The sequence below is a fragment of the Uncinocarpus reesii genome, genomic scaffold (assembly GCF_000003515.1).
Source record: "Uncinocarpus reesii 1704 scaffold_3 genomic scaffold, whole genome shotgun sequence".
Classification (NCBI taxonomy): domain Eukaryota; kingdom Fungi; phylum Ascomycota; class Eurotiomycetes; order Onygenales; family Onygenaceae; genus Uncinocarpus; species Uncinocarpus reesii.
Genome location: NW_003052498.1, coordinates 1,590,491 through 1,614,398, shown reverse-complemented (window position 1 = coordinate 1,614,398; position 23,908 = coordinate 1,590,491). Strand labels below are relative to the sequence as shown.

General features: G+C 50.1%; 8 protein-coding genes and 1 non-coding gene across 9 annotated transcripts; 5 read left to right on the top strand and 4 right to left on the bottom strand.

Annotated features, from left to right (window-relative positions):
- Window positions 1-618: 618 nt before the first annotated feature.
- UREG_05323 (uncharacterized protein) lies at window positions 619-3,787 on the bottom strand (the record flags this gene model as incomplete). The annotated part of the gene is made up of 6 exons (XM_002584588.1): window positions 619-1,470; window positions 1,604-1,666; window positions 1,903-2,946; window positions 2,998-3,088; window positions 3,150-3,576; window positions 3,766-3,787. The coding sequence occupies 6 exons, from the start codon at window positions 3,785-3,787 to the stop codon at window positions 619-621; spliced, it is 2,499 nt and encodes an 832-aa protein (XP_002584634.1).
- A 254-nt stretch (window positions 3,788-4,041) lies between these two features.
- Window positions 4,042-4,113, top strand: UREG_07994. The gene has a single exon. It is a non-coding gene; the product is annotated as a tRNA-Ala (tRNA).
- Window positions 4,114-4,404: 291 nt separating this feature from the next.
- Window positions 4,405-5,182, top strand: UREG_05322 (uncharacterized protein; the record flags this gene model as incomplete). The annotated part of the gene is made up of 2 exons (XM_002584587.1): window positions 4,405-4,416; window positions 4,475-5,182. 2 exons carry the CDS (start codon window positions 4,405-4,407, stop codon window positions 5,180-5,182), a joined length of 720 nt encoding a protein of 239 aa, XP_002584633.1.
- A 531-nt stretch (window positions 5,183-5,713) lies between these two features.
- UREG_05321 (serine/threonine-protein kinase cot-1) lies at window positions 5,714-7,675 on the bottom strand (the record flags this gene model as incomplete). Its single annotated transcript, XM_002584586.1, has 5 exons — window positions 5,714-5,717; window positions 5,768-5,893; window positions 5,953-6,432; window positions 6,493-6,996; window positions 7,056-7,675. The coding sequence occupies 5 exons, from the start codon at window positions 7,673-7,675 to the stop codon at window positions 5,714-5,716; spliced, it is 1,734 nt and encodes a 577-aa protein (XP_002584632.1).
- Window positions 7,676-8,572: 897 nt separating this feature from the next.
- Window positions 8,573-10,766, top strand: UREG_05320 (uncharacterized protein; the record flags this gene model as incomplete). The annotated part of the gene is made up of 3 exons (XM_002584585.1): window positions 8,573-8,663; window positions 9,294-9,398; window positions 9,460-10,766. 3 exons carry the CDS (start codon window positions 8,573-8,575, stop codon window positions 10,764-10,766), a joined length of 1,503 nt encoding a protein of 500 aa, XP_002584631.1.
- Window positions 10,767-11,097: 331 nt separating this feature from the next.
- On the top strand, window positions 11,098-13,125 carry UREG_05319 (uncharacterized protein; the record flags this gene model as incomplete). The annotated part of the gene is made up of 2 exons (XM_002584584.1): window positions 11,098-11,248; window positions 11,378-13,125. 2 exons carry the CDS (start codon window positions 11,098-11,100, stop codon window positions 13,123-13,125), a joined length of 1,899 nt encoding a protein of 632 aa, XP_002584630.1.
- Window positions 13,126-13,653: 528 nt separating this feature from the next.
- UREG_05318 (uncharacterized protein) lies at window positions 13,654-14,550 on the top strand (the record flags this gene model as incomplete). The annotated part of the gene is made up of 2 exons (XM_002584583.1): window positions 13,654-13,693; window positions 13,781-14,550. 2 exons carry the CDS (start codon window positions 13,654-13,656, stop codon window positions 14,548-14,550), a joined length of 810 nt encoding a protein of 269 aa, XP_002584629.1.
- Window positions 14,551-15,116: 566 nt separating this feature from the next.
- UREG_05317 (uncharacterized protein) lies at window positions 15,117-17,489 on the bottom strand (the record flags this gene model as incomplete). Its single annotated transcript, XM_002584582.1, has 5 exons — window positions 15,117-15,178; window positions 15,246-15,914; window positions 15,978-16,099; window positions 16,290-16,963; window positions 17,052-17,489. 5 exons carry the CDS (start codon window positions 17,487-17,489, stop codon window positions 15,117-15,119), a joined length of 1,965 nt encoding a protein of 654 aa, XP_002584628.1.
- A 1,046-nt stretch (window positions 17,490-18,535) lies between these two features.
- Window positions 18,536-22,037, bottom strand: UREG_05316 (oxoglutarate dehydrogenase (succinyl-transferring), E1 component; the record flags this gene model as incomplete). The annotated part of the gene is made up of 4 exons (XM_002584581.1): window positions 18,536-19,074; window positions 19,134-19,507; window positions 19,561-21,599; window positions 21,798-22,037. The coding sequence occupies 4 exons, from the start codon at window positions 22,035-22,037 to the stop codon at window positions 18,536-18,538; spliced, it is 3,192 nt and encodes a 1,063-aa protein (XP_002584627.1).
- Window positions 22,038-23,908: the final 1,871 nt, after the last annotated feature.

The following is a 23,908-nucleotide window of genomic DNA, read 5'->3' as shown; positions in this document are numbered from 1 at the left end:
TGAGGGATTCGAGGATGCAAAATGGAGCTACTCCGTACTAGCAAATGAACGAGTGAGTGGCAATTGATGCCAAGCACAGTGTATTAACAGCAACGGAAATGAATATTTGATCTGAAAGAATTTCTACTGCGAGAATGAGGCTGAATACAGTAGAGTAAATGACAGTGAAAATATGAGATACTGGCTAGTTGTCAATGTTAGGATATTGCAAGTTGTTAGTCAATAGACTTATTCACTTGATTTATCACAGCGAGACGGCTATCAAAAGTATACAAGTGAATTCCTCAAAGACGCAACATATTGGCTTCGCAATATTCCTCCATGTTATAACAGCATCAGACCGAGCATTATGATCAGACTAGAGGTCCGATCGGATCAAGGTATTTATTGTTCGCCGTGGGTTAACATGGCGGAGCAAAGCTCCAAGTGCAATTCTTATCAAATCTAGCTCCCTTGTTGACGCTCAATGAATAGCCCTGGCAGTCAGCTTTATCTGGCATTGTGCCGCACTGGATCTTGCAATGACTGCAAACCCCGGGCTTGGATTGAAGTCCCGGACCTGGGACATGGAGATATCTGGTCAGCTAAATTGTAGGCATATGTCCGCGGGAAGGAACATTATCTCTTGGCCTGTTTCGGTTTGCGTTTCTTGAATACAACCGGCGGCGTGGAGTTCCTTGCAGCACTAGCTTCCAACGTAGGGGGAGCGTCTAGAGAATCGCTTTTTACTTCTTCTCGCTTGATATTGTCCTGGAAGCCTGTGTTCGTGTCCAGCCCAGTCACCGGTTCCATCACAGGCTCTTCTTCTTTAATGGCTTCGTCTTCGGACTTGGTTTCTAGTTTTGTGTTCTTCCCCTTTATATCCTTCGTCATACTTAGCAGGGCCTCAAGCTCGTCGTCGTTTTCCTCTGCAACTGGATGACTCTTGAATGCCGAACCCCAAACCTTTCGAGGGCGTTCCAGCTCAGGGACCGGACCGCCAGCCTCGTCTTCTTCATCTTCCTCCTGATCCTCAAGTTTCCTCTTCCTCACACCCTTCACCACAGCAGCGGTTTCACGCTCCGCGACGGGAGTCTCTGAAAGAGTCTTCCACTCACCAACCATCGCCATTTCCGGCCTAAACTCCTCGGGTATTGCAACTCCCATCTCAGCCAGCTGTTCCATTTGCCTTTTCCTTTGCTCCTTTGTGACACTCAACGACGCAGATGCGCCGACGTCCGGATTCCTACCGCCACGTTTCCATGGCGGCTCTTTCTCAGGTTTTGCCGCTGCATGCCCAACTAATCCCTTTAGCCTCTCTACTTCCTGTTTGGCTCTTTGAGATTCTCTCTGGTCTTTATCCTGCGAGCGGTGGACGTCGCGAAGGAATCGTTTCAGGCTCCCTTGGTGTTTACCCGTCGCTTCGTGTTGGGTGCGCTCGAATGGGGTGTCGCGGACATATGTCTTGCAGTGTTTGCACCAATATTTCGGCTGGATTTTTAAAGGTCAATGATATAATCCAAAGTCCTTGTGCTTGGATTTCCACTTACCGTTGACTTCCAGTACTCCGACATTGCAAGAAAGGTGTACTCCGCATGAAATTAGGAAACTGTTTTTCACTAACTTGGCCTGCAATTAATCCACATGGTATAGAGTACAAGCCTTTAACTCTCCAGCACTTGATGAGCTTCAAATGATATCTCATTAATCAGTACTGGCATTTTGCTGGAGGTAGTTGATTTGTTTGTTAGTGGCCCAAGTGTCATGACTAAACACACACCAGCTAACAACATAACTACGGAGTACATAACCTTTAACTTTACGGGCTAGTTATGAATGGATGATTATGGATAGTAGAATCTTTCTAGATTTGAACTGGAGGCTGTTGTATCGAATTCTCTCTCAGTACACTTCGACTCTTACTCTGACCTCACGGGTATCATGGCTCAACCAGTGCTCAACGGCCCTGGTGGAATCAACAAATTCCTCCTCACGCCGAACAAATCTCTTTTGACGTCCTACCTCAACGGGCTCCTCGTCTCCCTCATCGCCACTATCCCATTCGTCTTCCTCCGCCACGCCTTCTTCAACCGGGTCCCACTCCTCTGTCTCCCAGATTAGTCTGAAGCTTAGAGGAGCAAGGGAAAAGTGGCGTGCAACGATGGCTTTGACGCGATATATGTCGAATGTTCTTGGGATCTCCTTTCTGAACTCCATGGCTGTTTGCCCGGGAGCATGCTTAGCATTTGGGAAATAAAACGTAAAGTTGATCAGACGTGCTGCGAGGGATCGTATATTAACCGGATCATTGCTCTCTGCCCGTTTGATTTCAGGAGCACCGTGTATCGCGCAAAGTTCACCATATTGAGGGTGTGACGAAAGGATTCTCTTCTCTTCACTTACGGGAGATATCGACAATTCCTTCTTGATAAGAGACATGTAGTACAGCTCTCCGTTAACACGATCCTGGGGGGTTATCTTGCTATAATTCATTATCTCTAATTTGGGGAGTCGGGCAAGTGTAAGCATGTAAGCCTCGTCGACTGTCATGCGCTTCTCCGGAAGCCCTGTTATGGCTGACGAGGCAGGTGGCTGTTCATATACCGGATTGTCTGATATGCGAAGATTCGTCAGACCTGGGAAAACGGATGGGAGGGCGTCGATAAAAGCCCACGATTCTATCAGATTTCGGGATATGTCCAAGGTAGTAACTGTCGGCGAGAACCGCAAGGGATGGGTTTTATCATTCGAATCTTGAATCACGCTGATCTTGTTTCGGCGAACGGACAGCCGAGTTAGATTTGGGAGCGATGACAAGTGTGAGAGGCCCTGTATTGTAGTAAAGTTGTTGGATTCTAGGGTTATGTCCGTTATTGTGTTTGATATTGGAACAGAGACAAGGGGTAAATTGTTGGACGATAAGGAGAGCTTGCGGAGGTCTGGAACTCGGTAGGAAAGGGCAGATATCTGTGAGCTTTGTCAATAAAGGCACAATCAAGCCGGTTCACGCGATCGTACTTCTTCCCATGTTAAGAGTGTTTCATCAAGATGTAATTCAGTTATTCCTCTTAATACCCTGTCCCCGAGAGAAATGCTGAAACGGTTGCCGCTGTTGAAGATCAGCAATCCACAGTCACCACTGGGAGATAAGAATGCGATATAATGCATACTCCAACTTCAAGATTCGCAAATCCTCCAGCTGCTCACTAAGATCCGCGATTTCTGTCCAGTCTGCGAGCAGATTTCGACTCAGGTCAAGTTGGGTAATTTTTGGACAAAGTTCTTTGACGCGCTCTATTTCCGCCTTGCGCAGGTCCTCGTCTTCCTCCGCCGCAAAGCCCCTAATGCGCATACCGTCTAGGATAACAATTCTAAGCTCCTGCAGGGTAGCAAGTATCTTACGAACCCTATCAAAGCCAACCTCCTCGACAACCTTCCCGCTGATTTGAAGTGGCTCCGTGCTCCCAGAGCTAGAACTTGCACCTACCTCCGGCTCAGAGGCATACTTCGCGCGGAGAGCCTCCCGAAACCCCCGGGGTCTATCTGGCATTCTAGATATGCGCAGAAATGAGCCCGCTGTGGGTGAATTGCCTCGACCTGCAAAGCTTATTAGCCATTTGTTGTCCAAGGGTAGTAACAAGAGCATATATCTCATGATCAAAACGTATACACATGCATTCGAAATATTTCACCCCTTTATGTTCGCCTGAATGTTTCCCCCGGGATGGATTATCCCATTCTACACCCAGCCATCGGCCATCCACTCCTTCAAGTGTACCCACATACCTGACAGTGCAGAGACCGCCATCATATGAGCGCCGACTGCCGACCCTCACTATGGGCTGAGGTTGAATCTCTGCTGAGGTAGCCATAGGAATTGGGCTGGTATGTGTAGAAACAATCAGCTTGTCGCGTACGCCTTCAAGAACCGAGTATATTCCCCAAGGTTGTCCGTCTTCACGACGTGTCGTGGTGCAAGTATGGCCTGCAAGTCCGTTAGTAGCCTTTTTGCTACTCATTAAACTCTTAAGCAACTAGGGGTCCGATGCTTGGAACTATTATGGGCGCTTGGTTTAGGGGTATAACATACCACCCGCAATGGTAAGGTCGTGGGTTCGATTCCCACAGTGTCCAATTGTTTTTATCTCGGTTTTTTTTTCCTTTTCTCTTTGTTTTTTTTGTTTTTGGTGCATTCCCATCAAGTATCAGATTTTTCTGTGGTGCCAATTCAAGCTTATGTACTCCGTACTCTGTACCAATAGGTGGGCAAATACGGAGTATGGTTTGCTTTTCCACCTAGAATCAAACAAGTCAAACACCAGCTAGTTACTGAGTAAGCTGTGCGGCAAAAAACGACCAGCATCATCACCTCAGATCCGAGCTCCTCCAACCCTTATCCAATCCCGATGCTTTGAGATTTACACCATGGATTTTCAAGTAAGACTCTTTCCCTTCGCATACCCGCAAGCAAGCTAACTAACCCCTCCTCCCCTAGAATCGTGCCGGTTCCAAATTCGGTGGAGGAGGCGTAGCCTCCCACTCCGCCACCAACGCTGACCGCCGCGAACGTCTGCGCAAACTCGCCCTCGAGCACATCGACCTCGACAAAGACCCATACTTTTTCAAAAACCACGTCGGCAGCTTCGAATGCCGCCTCTGCCTCACCGTCCACCAAAATGACGGCTCCTACCTCGCCCACACCCAGGGCCGCAAGCACCAGACCAATCTCGCCCGGCGCGCGGCGCGCGAGCAAAAAGAAGGCAAGGCCGAGACCGACGGCTCCCTGCTCCCGGGCGCCATGGGCGTGCAGGTCAAACGCAACACGGTCAAGATCGGTCGGCCGGGGTACAAGATCACCAAGATCCGCGACCCGCTGACGAGGCAGCATGGGCTGCTGTTTCAGCTTCAGTATCAGGAAATCACGCCCGGTGTGACGCCGCGCGTGCGGTTCATGTCGGCGTTTGAGCAAAAGGTGGATGATCCGCCGGATAAGAATTTTCAGTATCTGCTCGTGGCGGCGGAGCCGTATCAAACGTGCGGGTTCAAGTTGCAGGCGAGGGAGGTGGATCGGAGAGAGGGCAAGTTCTGGTCGTGGTTTGATGAGGATAGTAAGGAGTTTTGGGTGCAAATATTGTTTAAGACGGAGAGAGAGGAGCGGTATTCTGGTGTGCCCGGTTTGGCGCCAAGTTTACCGAGGCGATGAGCTGTTTCTAAGGCCAGCAGCTGGTTTACAACATTTTCTCTGGGAGTCTAGGACTGGTAGTCTGGAGTCTTGGGATCTGGAATTATTTGATTGCTGAACTGGGAGTGCGTTGCATGATTGTTGCTGTAATATATCTAAAGGCTGTTTATGCCGATATCAAAACTACATTTCTAAGATTTCTTAAGTGGTCCAAGTGGTACATGGGCGATTATTTCGTGGTTTGACCAGCTTTTGAACCGAAGTAGTAGATTTCGAATGGATTAAAATAAAGTTCATGGTCATTAAAATTCTGTCATATCGGATAACAGGTGCACATTACGTAGAAAGGTCGATTTTCCTAGAGCGAAGCTGCCTCATGCACGTCCTTAACCATTGACTGGACCTCTTCGAGACACACCTTAGTTACCCTGAAAAGCATTGAAAGCCTTGTAGGTATAACCAATGAACGGAAGACTCATTTCGGCTTCTTGTTCCTCTGGCATAGCACGAGCCTGAGCCCGGAGCTGAGCGCTGTTATCCTCCTGGGGAATCTCATCTATCGGGAAGTAAGAAACGTCAACATTAGAAGTAAGTCTAGGCTCGAACGGAGCACGGATCTTGCGAAGCTGGTCCCAGACGACTCCGCGGAAGAATGGGTGGCTTTTGATCTGAGTTGCACCGCCGTGCTGGCCGCCTTCCTGGCCAATGCGATGCTCAGGATCACAGAGGAAACTAAACGATCATTAGACTCTGACAGAGAGCGGAGCAAACTCAATGACTGATGAAAATACCTTCGAATGAGGTGCTCAGAATCGCGCGAGAGCGTCAATTCCTCTGGAAAATATAAGCATTCCCTCCAGTTGACAATCTTTCGATAGGTGTCTGTAGCTTCCTCAGCACAGAACGGCGGCCATCCAACAAGGCATTCAAACATGATTGCGCCGACAGACCACCAGTCACACATATAAGTGTAACCCTGTCCGTTGAAAATCTCAGGGGCAATGTAGTCGGGCGTTCCCACGGTTGAGTAAGCCATGGCACGACGGGACTTTCGCCAAGTATTAATCTGACCACGGTTGGAGACCGTAAGGTTGATGGCGTCATTGAAGAATCCTGAATTACGATTCTTATCTTTAGAAGTGGACGTGTTTTTCAGAAGCTGTTGGTAGTATGAGTTGTCATGCTGTTTCTTTCCGCCAGTTGATAGACCAAAGTCTGTAAGCTTGATATGGCCACCACGGTCGAGGAGAATGTTGTCTGGTTTGATGTCTCTGCAAGTACCCTGTTAGCTTCAAACATCGAAAAAGGAGCTGGTCGTAGTATAGTCTTACCTGTGAAGGAAGCCGAGTTTATGAACAGCCTCAATCGCCATCACCAATTCGGCCATATAAAATCGAGTGATATCTTCTGAAAAGATCTCATATTTGATCAACATGGTCATCAAGTCACCTCCGGGCAAGAATTCCATGAGCAGGTAGAGATAAGCCAAGTCCTGGAACGATGCATGCAGTTTCACCAGCCAAGGATTGTCCTTGGAGTCGGCAAGGATATCACGTTCCGCACGAACGTGAGCGAGCTGGTCCTTCTTGAACATCTCAGACTTAATCAAGGATTTGAGGGCATAGATCTTTCCATCTGTCTTCCGCTGAACTAGCTTTACCTCACCAAAGGCGCCTTTACCGATAATCTTGAGAGTCTGGAAGTTTGAAACAGTTTCTCTGGTTCGAATAAATCGTAGGAAATTGGATTCCTTCTTAGCCACGGTCTCCGCCTCATGGCGTTTCCTGGCCTCCGGGACGGAAGCATTCTGAAAGGTCTTGTCGAGATTCACCGCACTGTGAAGCATATATCATTAGCACCCGTTGCCTGTTCCGTGCAAACACGCCCAACATACCGAAGATTGCGATCACGTGCGCGTTCGATGTTCTCGCGAAAGAAAACATTGACCAACTCCTTGGCTGCCTTTCCTCTCTTGTGAACGTTCTCAGAGTATTTCTCCGGGCACCTGACCAATTCCTCTTCTTCACCGGCCGGCTTGGGACTCCGATTAGCCATAGACGGTGCCAGGTGTCCGGGTCCTTGATTTCCAGCGGGAGACCCTGCAGTCCGAGGGCGCTGGGCGGGTGGGGGACCGCGACCAGCACCTGCTCCACGAGGAGAGCCACCAAGGTCTTGATTTGAGAATTGCTGAATCAACCCGTTTGTCCCATCATTTGGCTGATATCCACCAGGGCGTGTTTGATAGGCGGCCTGTGGTGGAGGGGCGTTCGGGTGCATGTATTGCTGCTGAAGCGGAGCCTGCTGGGCATACGGATTATTCACAAAATATCCCTGGCCATATGCATTCTGTGCATTTTGGGCGTCGACATAATCATGACCACCTTGATTCGGGTACATCGGCTGCGGAAACGTCGACGGGGTGGTAGGGTATGCCCGGGGGTTGGAGGCGGTGTACGGACGGTCATTGAACCCGAAATTGAGGTTGAGGCGATTATTGGGGTGATTGGGGTCCATGTTCGCAAGCGATGGTCGGTGGCTTTATGCCTCGATGATTGAATTGAAGTGAAAGCGACGGACGAGAAGGCGACGCGAGACGAGAGCAAGCGAGGAATTTGAGGCTCAGGAGAGGGGTGGCTTCGTCCTGACAACACACACAAATTCCAGGAGAAGAAGCCTGTCCCGGAGACAAGGCCAGCTCCTTGGATGGCTGAGATAAAGGCAAAGAGGGCAGATCGAAACAACACAAGAGCAGGCAGGTGAGTGAACGTGGTTGTTGTTTTTAAGAGGACTAAGGTTGTTGTCAACTTTCAAGCAGCTTTGAAACTGTTCTCCTCCGCCTAGGCCTCCCCATCGAACTACGCCAGGCTGCTTGTGGTTTAGCGGCATGGCAGCAGCCGCAACCTTGTCGGAACAACATGGCATCCGAGAGTTAGTGCAGCTTAGGGAAAAGTATGTCCCCCTATGATATCCCCTCAGCCAGGTGAGTGCTGGCAGGGACCACCACGGCTGGCATGGGACTTGGAATCATTGGAACCCGGGATCAAGCTCTATAATATGGATTCTACATGCATTTCGGGACCAGAATATGAGCTTATGGAAACAGGATACCATCCCGTCTCATTCCACGAGAAGAAAAGGATTCAAGAATAGGATATTCCCGGCGGGAAAAATATACGTATAAAATGAGATCCCATCTCTAGAACGCGATTAGACGGTAACGTTAGTCCTCCTCGTTCCAATTGCCGACATTGTTAACGGTTCAACGCAGTACTGCCGTTAAAAAGCCGCACAAGTCCCCCGAAAACTAGGTGAATGCACTACGGCCGGAAGACTAGAGGCTCTGGTAGCCAAGTAGGAGGTGTTTCACTGAACGCATGAAACGGAAACGATAGGGTTAAGAAGCCCGCCCAAATGCCTTATGCGAACGTCATCCTGCAACCGGCCGCAATGGCAATCCATGTCACAATCGTCACAATCGTCAGAAGTTGCTCTGATTTTGATTGTCAGTTAAATCAAGAGAAGGACAATTAGAATGACATACTGCGGCATATTTTGAGCGAATATGCAGGACGAGGTGTAATCTTGAGGCAACATGCTTGTTGCCTAGTGCATCCTCAAGTTGCTTCCATGAATTGAGATAGGGGCAACCATCCTGCATTGTGCGGGAGGTTTCGTAATGTGTTCGGATGTAGGCATGATTCGAAGCTAAGTCGGAGGAGCAAGAGTATTTATGTTAAGCCATCTGAGTCCTTCAGGCTTGTTGGGTACTAGGAGGGTTGATCTGTGTGAGAGATGATAAGAGGTCCTGCTGTACAATAAGTGTGAGCTGTGTAACTGTGTTCTCAGTGTTTCTTCCTGCACTGGTCTGATAGTGGGAGCCTATTCCCCCAATAGAGAGAACCATATCATCAATCACCAGAAAGATGAACAATAGCTGCTTAGTCCGTCTGGCGGTTCAAGAGGCGAAATCGCGTTGAGCTCAAAATCTGCCGGAACAACTAAATTCCGATGTGAAGCTTCAAACCTTTTTTGAAAAGAATGAAAAAGTGCGGAAAGCGATAGTGAAGAGGAGAAAGACAACTGCCCCGGCCAAAGAATTATTTCCATCTAGCTTTGAGCCTGATTTCTACAGCTGTTATGGCTGATTCGAAGACTTCTTCGTCGTCTCCGTCCCCTGCGCAAAATGGCGCCCCGAAAACTGCCCCGAAGGCGCAAAATCCCGCCCTGAGGATGCTCGGTACGTCTGGCAAGGCGTGGAGAATTGAACTATGTTTTGGGTGCTAATAGCTGTATTGAAGGTCTCCCGAATTTCCGATTCAAACTTCCTTCCCGAAATTGGATGATATTTCTCACTGTTACCGGGTCCTTTTTCGGAGCCCTGATCTACGACCGGCGGGAAAAGAAACGGGTACAAGAGAAATGGTCAAATTTAGTCGCCCATATCGCAAAAGAGCCTCTTCCCACGAATGAAACCCGGCGAAAACTTACCATTTTTCTCGCAGCGCCTCCCGGAGATGGGCTAATGAGCGCAAGAGATCATTTCAGAGAATATGTTAAGCCAATCCTGGTCTCAGGAGCGGTGGACTACGAGGTTCTAGAGGGGAGAAGGGAAGGCGATATCAGAGCCGCATTGGCCGAAAAGATTCGAAGGTTGAGACGGAAAGCTGGCGAAGGCGCTCCGCTAGAAGAGGATGACCACGAATCCGCATTGAAGCGGGTAAGGGAGCAATTTGGGACTCATGATGAGCCGAGCGTGAAGGGTGATGTGGTCATCGGAAGGCATACATGGAAGGAATATATTCGCGGCCTTCACGAAGGCTGGCTCGGGCCCATGGCCCCCCCTATGCCTGCTGAAGCCGAACCTGCGGTCCCAGATACCGAGAAACCGACTGAAAACGAATTCATTTCTGATGACAGCTCGACCACCGCTGAAGAGAAGAAAAAAGATGAAAAGAAACCTGAAGCCAAGAAACCAACTGGCCCTACGCCTACTTACCTGCTACCATCGCTGTACTCCTCACAAGAACTCCCACGCTCTCTACCAGACGAATTCCAACCCTCATCGCCAATTGCCTTTCCGCATATCTTAGGCTTCCTAAATACCCCTATTCGAATTAAACGGTTTCTCACTCGTCGATATTTAGCGGATAGCGTCGGCCGGGATGTCGCCGCAATTGTGCTCGCATCCTCGTGCAGACCTTACTCAGACGCTTACCAACCCTCAGACTCAGAGCCCGACCATTCCGACTCCCCAACGTCATCCTCGTCGCTGAATTATGAGCAGCAACACCTCCTTGAGCAAGAAGAGAAGGAATGGCACAAGTCTGTGCATAAAACCCCGGAGAACCCCGAGGTCAAAGAACGGGAATGGCTCGACGACGTCGTCATCGATCCGCGCCTTGGCTCAAGGATGCGGCGGTTCGTTCTGGCACCGGAAGAGGATGCGAGAGCAGAGCGCATCGCGGAGGGCAGAGAGTGGGTTCTGGGAGAGGAGAAACCGATCCCGATACCTACTTGGAAGCGATTATGGGACAACTACGGGTGGGGAGAGGCGGAGACTCGAGGAAAAGTGAACCTTGGAAACATAGATGATGGGAACGCATGATCTTGCAATAAAGCGAATTGTATAATATCCGTTTGAATCTTGAAAGTCCATGTACGATAGAGTGTATAAATTCTGCTGTCCATATTGAATGCCAAGCACTGGCTGAGTCAGCTCAAGACGCATCAAAAAGTGCCGTTTCGAGTGGAGCTTCAAACGAGCGACGGGAACCGCCAGCTCTCACATCAAGCTCTACCAATGTCCATTCTGTGCTCGCGCGCTTTCACCCGCCGCCAGTGAATGACCGGTTTTCCAGATGGGAGATTGCGTGCAGACGGTCTTCCTGCGAGGCGGTGCGAGCTTCGGGGTTTTCTAGTTTCGGAGCACCAGCGAGATGGCGTCCGCGCCGGCCAGCGCAACGGCGTCATACAAGAAGAAGGATGGAACGCTGTCCATGTCTCAAGACGGGCAGTCCGTCTCATGGGCGCCAAAAATAAGCGGCGGGCCAGTGGGTGCTTTTACCCTTCATGTTGCGAATCTTAGCCGTATGTGCTACCCTCGTAATATCTCAGAATCTCCCACTTCTGTCCCTGCGTTCATTATGGGGCTGTTTGAGAATCCCGCATAGCATAAGAACTTGGATGCTAATTGGTGCTATGATTTACAACTACTAGATCTCCAACAAACCCCCATCACAAGCCCGAAAATCATGCTTAAAATCTTTGCGTATCAACCCGGAAAAGCTGCCTCTGGGGAGGTGGAACAATATCTTTTTGCTTTTACATCTCCCACCAACGCGCGTGCCGAGGCGGATACGATTAGAGATATACTAAATGCTGGCATTCAAACAGCAAAAACCGCCCAGGCAGCTGCGTCCGGTGGGCAGTCGGCGGCTATGGCCATAGCGAGCGCGGTGACTTCTACCGGCAGCGGAAAACCTATTTGGTACGATGACAATAAACTCAAGTCAGATGCCGAGCTACAACAGTCTTTGCTGAAGTCGGACCAGAATCTGCGACAGGTCTTCATGGAGTTGCTGCGGAACAAACCAGAATCAGTATCGAGCGCGCAGTTCATGTCTCAGTTCTGGTCTTCGCGAGTACATCTGCTTCGTGCACACGCGATTGAAAAATCCCAAGCTCGCGGGCCGTACAATGTGCTTTCTTCGTTGAAACCACGAGTGGAGAACAGTGTTACCAAGCTAAACATTAGCAAAGAGCAAATCCAGCTGATTTTTACCCAGCACCCATTGGTCAAGAAGGTATATGATGAAAATGTACCCAGACTGACGGAGCAAGAATTCTGGTCCCGCTTTTTCCAAAGCCGGCTATTTAAAAAGTTGAGAGGCGAGCGAATTACAGAATCAGATGCCACCGATTCACTACTTGATAAGTATCTGAGGGCCGACGAACATGCTGGCCACAATTCAACGACAAATGTACCACATATCATTGACCTTGAAGCAAACGAAGAGGATGTCAGAAGGCATGGGAACCGTCCGAATTTTGATATGAGGCCATCATCTTTGGATAAAGTGCCCGTCATTCGAACTTTGAATCAATTGAGCGAGAAGATCATGGCCAACGTCGCGCCAATCGATCGTGATCCGTCGGCGCCGGTTGGGATGGACGAAGAGACATTCAACCAGCTACAACTTCGAGATCTTCGTGAAAATGAAGAACAAGATAGGATCATGCTGAACATCAAAGATCAGAGTAGGTTTTTTGCTGCAACAAAGGAAGAGGAAAGTAATGAAGCGCGTATCTTCGCGAGTCAAGATCCGGCAGTCATTTTAAAGTCTTTAAATGTTGACTTGGCCAGGACATATCCCGATAGAGGAGCTGGTGTACCGTTGGATCAGCTCGTTGAACCCGAAGAAGATGACAGTGATGAGGATGATACCCATCCGAAGAAACAAGTAGTTGGCTCCAAGGCCGGTTTGGCCAGGGCTTCGGCTCAGATCTTCGAGGCTATTCGAGACCGAAGAGCACAGGCTGATTCTGCATCGAATTCAAAAACATGCGGTTTGCCACAAGCAATCTTCGACCGTCTAAGCCTCACGCACGCGACCACCACTGAGTTTTTACATCAGTTCTGGCAAGCTTTCTTGTCTGGAAACCCTGATCGTGTTGCGGAGATCACGTCGTTGGTTGAATCCCTCAATCGAGCGATGGATCGAATCAAAGCCGTCTCCGACGAGGCGGAAGCTGAACGCCAGGCTGAAATTGAGCGCCGCAAACAGCAGGCTCGAGAGATTATGGCCGCCACGGGTAGAAATATTCGACCGAATTTGAAAGGGGTAGAGGGCGGGCAGAAGGTGGTGAATCAGTTAATGGGGCCCACGGTGAATGCACTGGGAAAGGCCATTTCAGAGTATAGAACCGCTGTTGCGCAGCAGAGCAAAGAGGCGGCACTTGTATAACATTCCATCAGTTTTCTTGCGTGCTCCTGGGACAGAATTAGCGGTTGATGGGCAGGATGTATGTGAACTCAGATATGAATCCCTAATAGATTTGCAAACGAATAAATCAAGAGCATGAACCCCGTGTTTCCCTTGCAGTTTTGTATCTGAGTGAATATCTCTCTCTCTTGTCCTTAGTGACCTCAGTGACCTGATGTTTCTTCTACTCTTCAATTCATGCAACAGCAAACTCAATTCAAACCATACAACAGCTCCATCCATCCAGCGGACAACAGGAGAGTGATGCTAACCATGATCAATTAACTAGTTATTACTTAGCGATATTCCGACTTCTCCTTGACTCAGTGCTCCATCCAGGCCACGGCACAAGTGAGCAGGCAGACGACGAACCCGAGCCACAATGTTAACGTCCGGCTTCAGCAACGCGCCGCTCACCAAATATGCAATCATCTTCTTCATCTCGTCCTCGATTGCCGTGAGCATCGCTGATACAAAGTATCTCTTCTACATCCAAGTCACCCCGCATCTATGGCAATACTGGCAGTGGTGGAGGCTCGTTATATGGCAGGTTAGATCGCTCGCAATCCATGCATGCAGTGACAAGAGGCCTCTGGTTGAATGTGCGTGAGCTAACGGAGATTATCATTTTGGCTAGATATGCTACACCAATTCAACCGAAGTCCTCCAGGCGTGCATGGTGCTGTACAGTTTGCGCGTGGTGGAACGACTATGGGGGTCACGCAAGCTCGCTGTATGCCGCCTTTGATATCTCTCCCCAAGTCTCCAGCCTGGCCTCTAATATCAGACAAACAGAGCTTCATCCTCTCGACCTTACCCTACACCACCCTCCTCCCGCCGCTCCTCCTCTCCCTCGTCCTTCGACCCCTCACCCTCAACACCCTAAACTACCTTCCCGCCGGCCCAACCGCAATCCTCTTCGCCCTTCTCGCCCAATACCACGCCGCCATCCCAACCACATACAAATACACCATCTCCACCGGCACCACCACGACCCCTTCCGCCCTCACCCTCCACCTCAGCGACAAATCCACCATCTACTTCCTCGCCCTCCAACTCTCCCTCTCCCAATTCCCCAACTCCCTCCTCCCCGCAGCCGTAGGCTGGATCATCGGCCACGCCTGGCGCGCAGAACTCCTACCCGGTCGCTTCTCCGCCCCGTCCTGGCGCATTCCGCGCTGGGTATACGGCGGACATGAAACCGCTTTCGATCGCAGGCAGGGCACCGCGCCGGAGCACGATGGGCCGGAGGCGGAGCGGTATGAAGGCCTCCGGCGACGATTAGAGGGCGAATCGCGTGCGGCGGCGGCGGCGAGAGGGGAAGGAAGTGGCGTTGACGGAGGGGAGACGCAGAGGCGGAGACCGTTGGCGGGACAGATATTTGACCGGTTTCGGGGAGCGTTTTAGGGAGAGAGGGTTATATGGATGGTGTAGATGTGGAGAGCAAGACCTCCTTATAGATGGCATTATGTTTGGTATGGCGTATTCGAATTGCATTTGCATTTGTTTTGGGCATTATTGGAAATATCATGCATTTTACCTTTTTCACACTTGAAACTAATTTACCCTGGATGTTTGAAGTATCATAACTTAGAAGGATAATAGACTATGTAACTGGAAAATCGATTATGCAATTACATCAATCCACCAAGACAGTGAAGAACATAGTCACAGAAATAGATAGTCCTAGCGCTTGAAGGGAAGACACTGTTTATGTTGTGATGTGCCATATTAGGCCCCATCTAGCTGCACGTCTATGTGGGCTCTCGAAGCCGGCTCATTAGAGAAAGGGTTCACTGATCTGGTAAATCAATAAAGAGAAAACCGTCCATAAAACAGAACATAAAAACTCCTGCCACTAGGCCATCATGAAAATTAGGGACGAATTGGCCGTGGTGTCAATATATAACTAAACAAGCGCGTAAAATGCTGAAAAGTGCCGCAAAATGCTGGTTGATATGAACATTCAATGTTCATCGACCGTTCGACTTGCCCTTCTTCATCGTCTCTTTGCATTCCTTGCAATACCACTTCACTACACGGGGGAAATGATGCAGTCAGTAAAACGAGAGCCTTGATCAAAACTGGGACGGAAAACCCACCATTCTCCGAAGGTGGCTTTGTCAACCCCACGCACGACAAATGGAACCACTCTCTCGGACAATTCTCCATGTCACACGCAACCATCTCTCCAAAGCTGACTTGGTTACAATAGCAATACCTCAATTCCCCATCATCAACCTCATCATCTCCGTGTTGAGAGGAGTCCTCATCTGCTTCCTCGGCAGCCGCAGCAGCTGCCATGGCCAATTGTCTAGCAGTAGGAGCCATAGCTGCAGTGTTGCCGGCCCCTTTCTTGTGAGCGCGCTTAGAACTAGTGGAAGACGTAACGGACCCTTCAGCAGCGGCAGTGGTTGCCACGGTGGACCTTGAAGGTCTGGAAGATCTTTGTGACTCTGCAAAGCTGGAAACAACGGGGGTAGAGGTTTTGGAAGAACGGCCTTTGGACGTGACACTAGGTGGGACGGGGGAATTTTTATTGGCAACATCCTGGGGCTCCGATTTAGCTGTAACAGCCGTAGTAATGGTCAGGGAGGTGCCACGCGGTATATCTCGGTCGCCTGGATTGGTAATGACCAAGGAATCAGCTTTGGGTTCGACACCAGCATTGACTTTTGATTCGGGGAGAATAGCAGCAGGAGGAGAATGCTCGACTCTAGGGCCAGATGAATCCTTAGGCGCGGGAATTTTCGTTTCCAAAATACCTTTATCTGCAGTGGAAGCCGAGTTAGAAAGGTGGTCCAGATGGGCGGGTCCAGGTCCAAGAGACGTACTAGAATTAAGGTTCCGGTTGGAAGTAGATGAAGAAGGTCGTTGGCGACCGTTGCTCGCTGTAGCAGCGGTTTGTTGCACTCGAGAAGGTTGGGGCCGGTTGGGGCCATTCAATGAAGGAGAACTAGTTTTTCCAAGGGGGTTAACATGGGGAGCAACAGGAGATGGCAACGATGGAGCATCCGCGGTCGAGTTGAGGGTGTTGGTTCTGCTTGAAAACAATAAAGGCAAACGTTAGAAACAAGAGTTGAAATCCTCCCTAACTTTGGGGAAAATTATGGAGGATTTCACGAGTCAAGAACAAAACCACATACCTCTTCCGCGACGCCACGGTTATATTTTGAGCACGAACTCTCTTCTTTCCCGTTTCCGGGGCTGGGGACTCTTTCACAGTTCGACTTGTACCAACATTAGTCGCGGTACTTGTCGAACGTTCCATTGCCGTAGAGCTCGGCGCAGCCATCGCCTTCTCAACGCGTCTTCTCTTTGATGGAGCTGTAGGCATGGCAACGGTTTGATTGACCTGTGTAGACTCTCCCCCGCGATTTTTGGCAGCGACGTTACTTCCGCGAGCACGCGCCTCATCTGCGTACGGCTCAATTCGATTACGACGTTGTTTCCTTGTCGCGGCTACATCTCTTCTGGATTCCCGTACGGCTTCGTCATGGAATGCGGCATCGCGATCTCTTGTTGCAGCCTCTCGCCTCGGGCGTTCCGATCCAGCTGTCCCAGTAGGTTTGACAGGTTTGTTGAGATACGCCCAGTGGGTACGACTTCCGATACGAGCTTCATCGGATACTTCGTTCTGCACATAAGGATATAGAATCTCGAGGCGGTTAACATCTTTTTTCAGTGAAAGGTACGCGTTTCGAGCAACGTGATTTTTCTCATCCATCGTAGGTAAAAGGTCGGTAAGGGTGTTCCGAATATCTTGGAAAGCCTGTCTTCTTGCGGCAGTTTTATCGGGGGATTCAGTTTGCGCGGCATCCTGTAGTGTGGACGCACATTAGAAAAAAAAATAGTTCCATTCAAAACATAAAAGCCCATGATCCCCAAAAGCGGAACAGCCAACTTACTATCTGGAACCCCTCCACCTGCGGATCAACCTCTCCGACCACCGGGAACGGCCCTGAAATCGATTCTGCCGCAACCTGCATCAGCTGCGGCAACAGTGCCTCCAGCGCAAACGCCTTCCCATCCACCTCATTCAACAACGACGTGTGTCTGCGAAACTCCCTAGGCAGCGCGGCGATCGTATCGGTAAAATGCTGAATGCCAGGATACAAGCCCGGCGGGTGCTGGTTGGCAGCCGCGTGATGGCCGTTTGGGTACGCGGCAGCTCCCCCACCTGGGATACCGGAGTGATAAGGGCTGTTGAACGGGTTGGAAACATGGTTCATTATGGAGGTTCGGCCGACGGTTTTCGATTGACGACTGGGGTTGGTGCGGGTTTGGCGGAGGGTGGAGGAGCGGATGTTGGAGGAGTTGCCCATGGTGCCGTTGGCAGTGGCCATCATGGACGTGAAAGGCGGGGTGGTAATGTGAGCTGTGTAGGTCTGGGGGTAAGGCAGTTCAATAAAGCTTTATCAGCACAGGGACCTCGATCAGCGCTGATCCGGTGAGGGTAATGGGCTTGACGAAGGGAGATGCGATGCGACGGGTCAAACGGTGCTGCGGAGTCAAGCCAAAGGAGAAAACGGTGAAACTAAAATGTTAGAGCATCACTGACATGGTGACAGATGGCGAATTCAACCGAAAGCACTGGTTATCTCACTGCAGCGACAGCAGGATGAGGTCGGGGTGAAGCCAAAGCGAGCAGCAAAAGACTCGCTTTTCGGCTTCGCTTTTGGCGCGACCGGATTATGTAATTAAGGCACCAGGACGCCAGAATGATGTCATGCTCAATATCAAAGACGAGCAGTTGATATACACCACACAGGACTTATAACCTTGAAACTTACATGTTCATTTCACAATTGAAGCTAGAAGACTGGAAAACCTCCTTGAATAACATTCCTCAGAAGTGGTTAATAGTATTCTCTCTGTCAACATAAACATGCAGCTGTCATGCCTTTCCCGAAAGAGCAAAAGGCAAGCATCAACAATGCGCGAGACATATAAAATCTCGAGCAAGAGTCATCATCATCTTTTTTTTGGTCATCTTGGAAAAGGTAAGCCGAGGGAAAGAAAAGAACAAGGCAATGCTGGGATTTCTGATGCTACAAGGAAACTCGTCACAAAGTAACAAGTAAGTGAAAAAAGTTACAAAGGAGAGCCAGGTCACGACATGGCGTGATGAATATGAACATGGTGAAAATCGCAAAGGGAATCAAGAGCGTAAAATCAAGCAAAGAAGATAAGACACCGCCCCGAGTTTCACCATTCATATGAACTTGCAGTGCAAAAAAAGGGGGCGACAGGCAGAACATGCATGTTGTTGTACAGGGGTAAAATTTCTGAAGCATAATGCATTTGGGAATAGGTGGAAAGGGGAAAAAAAGGAAGAAATCTGATTTCTTTTTCATCACCCCATCCTGTCCCCCTTTTCATATCTGATCCTCTACTCTCCCTTCAATTTATCCTGATGCACGGTGAATGCATCGTGCAACAATTCCTGCTCCTCCTTGATGTGGCTGGCTTTCAATCCAGTGGCGACACTGGCACTCTGGTTACGGCCAGCATACAGGACATGGCGACGGTTATGGTGCTCGGTATTGTTCAACAGCGTCTCAATGCGTGGTTGGACAAAGCTCCAGGCACCCGCGTTGAGCGGTTCTTCCTGGCACCAAACAATGTCTTTGGCGTTGGGATAGCTGTCAAGGTTGTCCTTGAGTTGTTGCCACGGGAAGGGGTTAAGTTGTTCGATACGAGTGATGGCGGTATTCTTGATGCCCTGGGCCTCGCGGTGTTTGACGAGCGCGGCGTATACCTGACCCGTACAAAGGATGACGCGATCGATCTGCTCGGGTTCTGCGATGGACTTGCCGTGTTCAGTCTCAGGGATAATCCAGTTGAAGTGGGAGTCGCCGGTGAAGTCTTCGATGGACGAACGGCAAATTGGATGACGCAAGAGAGCTTTGGAGAAGAAGATGATAAGAGCTGGTAAAAACTGTTAGCATCAACGTGTTCATGCCCGACAACAAATAATAAATGCTTACGTTTTCTAAACTGGCGGTTGATCTGTCTACGGAGGATGTGGAACAAGTTGGCAGGAGTGGTCATGTAAGCAATTTGCATGTTGCAGTCCTGATGTTGGCGATCGAGCTTGTCGGGAGACGGGAATACACGCGGATCCTCATTGCAAAGCTGGAGATAACGTTCGATTCTGCCAGAAGAGTGCTCAGGACCTTGACCGTCATAACCGTGAGGCAGGGACATGACCAAGCCAGATCGCTGGAGCCACTTTACTTCACCAGAGGCGATGAACTGATCGATGATGCACTGAGCGTTGTTGGCAAAATCGCCAAATTGAGCTTCCCACATGACCAGAGCATTGGGCGATGTCAATGAGTAGCCGTATTCGAATCCAAGACTAACAATAAGTTTAGGCAAATCCACAAAGACAAAGAGAACGAATGAACTTACACGCCAAACTCGCTGAGCGAGGAGTTAGAGATAACAAATGTACCCTGGTTCTCACTGATGTGCTGCAAAGGCGTATAGGTCGCCTCACTCTCCTGGTCGTGCAAAACAGCATGTCGCTGGGAGAAAGTACCGCGCTCAACATCCTGGCCGGAGACACGGACATGATGGCCTTCGTTGCACAGCGTACCAAAAGCGAGAGCTTCCGCAGTGGCCCAGTCAATGTTTTTGCCCTCATCCACGGTCTTCTTTCTGTTCGCGAGAATACGCTTGAGGTTGCGGTGGACGTTGAATCCCTCAGGTGCCTCGCTGATCTTATCTCCGATCGTGCGCAGGTTTTCATGGGAAACACCGGTTGGGAGGTGAGGGAGAACCTCGGTCGCAAGCTCCTTGGGAGACTTGAATCCGTTCCAGGCAGAAGTCAGCCATTCTCTGCTCGTAGGCTGGTAGTCCTTGCTGCGATCAAAGCTGTCGTTGAGCATTCCCCAGACCCATTTCTTGTGTTCCTCGATGTCTTCCTTGGTAAACGAGTTCTCACTCAAGAGCTTGTCGACGTATTTTTCCAATTGACTAGTTTGGTCAGCGATACGCTTGTACATCAATGGTTGGGTGAAGGCCGGTTGGTCGGTTTCGTTGTGGCCCTGTTTACGGTAGCAGACAATGTCAATAACGACATCACTCTTGAACTGAGCACGCCAGTCAGCGGCCATTTGGCAAACAAAGTTGACGGCCTCGACATCGTCAGCGTTGACGTGGAAGACAGGGGCTTCGATCGCTTTGGCAATATCAGAGCAGTACGGGGTAGAGCGAGCGAAACGAGGGTCAGTAGTGAAACCGATCTGGTTGTTCACGATGATGTGAACTGTACCGCCGGTCGAGTAGGCAGGCAACGACTGAAAGCCCATAGTCTCGTAGACAACACCCTGGGCGGCGAAAGCAGCATCACCATGGAGCAACACACCCATGGCGCTGTTGAAGTTCTTCTCGTCATGGTTGTAGTGCTGAATTGCGCGGGTCTTTCCAAGCACGACGGGATCTTCGGCTTCAAGATGAGACGGGTTCGCAACTAGGGAAAGCTGGACACGTTTGCCAGAGGGAGTCGGGCGCTCAAAGTTCATACCGAGATGGTATTTCACATCTCCAGAGCCTTCGTCGCCTGGTTCGGCGGTACCGGTGAATTCGCTGAAGATCGACTCGTTCGGTTTTCGCACGACGTTGCTCAGCACATTCAAACGACCACGATGAGGCATACCAATCACAATGTCCTTGATGCCATAGTCGACGCTTCGGTCAATCAAAGCTTTCATTCCAGGAACGAGGGTTTCGCAGCCTTCCAAGCCGAATCGCTTGTCGTTCGGGAATTTCGTGGCCAGGAACGCTTCAAAGGAGGTAGACCAAATTAGACGGTCCAGAATCCGGCGTTTCTCATCGACAGAGTACTTGTACGGTTGAGGGATTTCTACACGATCACGGATCCAGTCGCAAGGCTCACGGTCGGGAATGTGGATGTACTCGATACCAAAGGAACCACAGTAAATGCGCTCGCAAGCCGCAATGATCTCACGGAGAGTCATCTTCTTTCTCGTTTCTGTTTCAAAACGAGGAAGAATGCCGGGTCCAAGTGCGAATTCCTGATCCAAATCCGATTCCGTAAATCCATAGTGCGAAAGCTCCAGCTCCTTGGGTTTCGAGTATCCAAACGCCTCAGCTTCTCCGCGAATACCCAAAGGGTCAATCTTCGCTTTGTGGTGACCACGCGCCTGGTATGCGCGGACGAGCAATTGGACCTTTAAGTGATTCGATACTTCGGCTCCGGCGGCGGTGCGGGAGGTGGGCATGTGCTGGGGGACTCCGCCAGTGGGAGTAGGAACGAGAGTAGGTGGCGGCTGGAAGGCTTGCGAGATGGGCATGTTCCCTTCTTCCATGTTATGGAAGTAGGTCTGCCACGAAATGTGAACGCTTGACGGATCCTTTTTCCACGCCAAGTACATCTCGTCGATGTAGTCCGCGGTATTGCCTTGAAGGAATGAATCATTGGGATCCTAGAGCAAATGCGCATTTAGGTTAGTTTGTCTTTTTTCGTCTGAAGATCATTCTTTGATATTTAGTGTTGCGGCTTCACAATGCTGTGCTTTCGTCTGTTCTTTTCAGTGTGACAACATGCCCCAACACAGCAGTGCACATCAACCCACAGCAATTGTTCCAGAACAAGAGAGAAATAAAACATCAGAGCCACTCACCACTCCTTTATTCGTCTCCTCAGCCGCAATCGCATATTGCCTACGCTGCTTCCACACTTCCTGAGCTCCCACCAACGCCAATGGTCTCCGGGGAGCCAAGCCCAGCTTCGCACGACTCGACAGCGACGTCGGTTTCGAGGAGGACGCGATCCACCGAGCATTGCGCGCAGAGGGAGTTTTTCTCAGCAGGCTCGCAGCCTCTGAGACCTTCAAGGTCGACGATCTAGTAGCGCGCAGCATCTTGGGTAGGGAAAAAAAAAACACCAAGAAATTGGGCAGCCAAGTTTGAATTTCCCGCGAAACGAGGTCTTGTTCTTATGTCTGTCTATTTGGAGGGAGGACAAAGGACACAAGGAAAACGGGCTGAGCGTAGTACAGAACCGGACAGGGAGGAGAAAAGGAGACAAGTAAAAGGGTCAGCGTTGGAGCAAGCAAGAAAAAGTGACAGGGAATAATTTTTTCCTTCAGTAACGCAGAATAAAGAGGCAGGAAGTTATCGACTATGTCGTTCCGCCTCACACGATCTCGTGGTCATCAGAGAGTCCCTCTGGTAGAATGCGCAAGGGACCAAGTGATTTTTTTTCTTGATTGTTGGTGCAGTGGTGAGAGTGGAGGAAGAAGACAGAGAGTTGGTGAGAGATGATGACAGGGTGTTTTGGCGGTTAAGTTTTGATAGGGGGCTGCAGAACCAGAAAAAATTCAGGGCGGGTGATTCTCGGCAGTCACTATGCAGGAAACACAGCTCGGGAGAGAACCTTCTGGGAGAACACTTTTATATATGATGATTCTGCAGAACAAGAAGACAGACAGGTGGTTCTTTGAGGGAGTGGAGAATGTGCTGCCAGTCAGCGATTCAGCAGCAAGAGGAACTGTCCACAAGGTCTACGGCAGGACAGCAGTTGAGATAGTTAAATAAAAATGAGACCAAAGTCCAGGTTGTGATCAAAAGGCTACTTGGGTCTGAAATGAGACATCAAACAGTTGCATGTCTGAAGTTGAACTCTGGAGAACTAATCCAACACTCTTTTATATTCTGCTTCTCTCCCACTTTCTTTTTCCACCTTTTCTCTCTCCTTCACTCATGCATACCCAAGCAAGGCTGACCTGGAGGTTTGCTTTTTCCTCGTCTCGCAGTCATGCCCAAGCAGCACCAGACGAGCGCGTTGAATGGCAGTGACTTCTTCCCTGCGCTGCTTTCATTGCCGATCGCCGGCTGTGGCGGGAATCCATCGCGGCCCCGTGGAAATTTCGTCAAACTGATACCGATTCGTGACATCCAAGGGCCAGGCACCACATGGGAAGTCTAGCCGGGACAGGACTAGCGCTGAGCTTAAGCACCCTGTTTGCGCGCGAACTGCCTGGCCGTCTAACCCGAAGCCGCCTAGTCTGCTACTAGCGCCAGAACATGCCCTGTACGGAGCGTGAAATTTGACAGCAAGACCGCCCTATGACGTCTGCGCTGGCAACCCATTACATAAGACGCATCATTATTTGGCCGGTCGCCTGACTAAGCCCGCTGTCTGCGGCGTCTGATTGGCCAGGCCTGCGGAGTGCCAAGGTGGCGGTGCACGACCTGCAGCGGGCTGGATTGGCTGAAACGGGCTGCAACCCCGTGACTAAGAAAATGCCTCATTCGGCCAGACCGCTGCGGACACTCAAGGTCGCATCTGGCTGTCAGGCGACAAGCAACGGGTTGAACATCAACAGCCACGCAGGAAACAAGAATCGACCAGCGTTCAGTCTCTGGTTCTCATCAAAGCTACAGCCGTCACTAACAGAGTTTCCAGCCAAAACAAACTCTCCTTGTTCTTTGAAGATGCGGAACCGGGCCGCGGGAATTAGACGCGGCATGACGATATTGGGCCGTGTTCCGAACTTTTCGGGCTGCACTTTTCGTGGACTCGGAACCTGAGAGTATCAAGACGGAATAGATGGCATTACCACCATTGGTCTGCCAGAGACGGGGTATCAATCATCAGTGAGAAGGACAGGCGAGCATGATTTGAGATACGAGAAACCACAAAAAGGTTAAACAGGAAGCGGGATTTGGAATCCAGGAAAAAAGAAGCAGAGAGGCGGTCAACTTGGACCGCAAGAAACTTTTCCAGCGA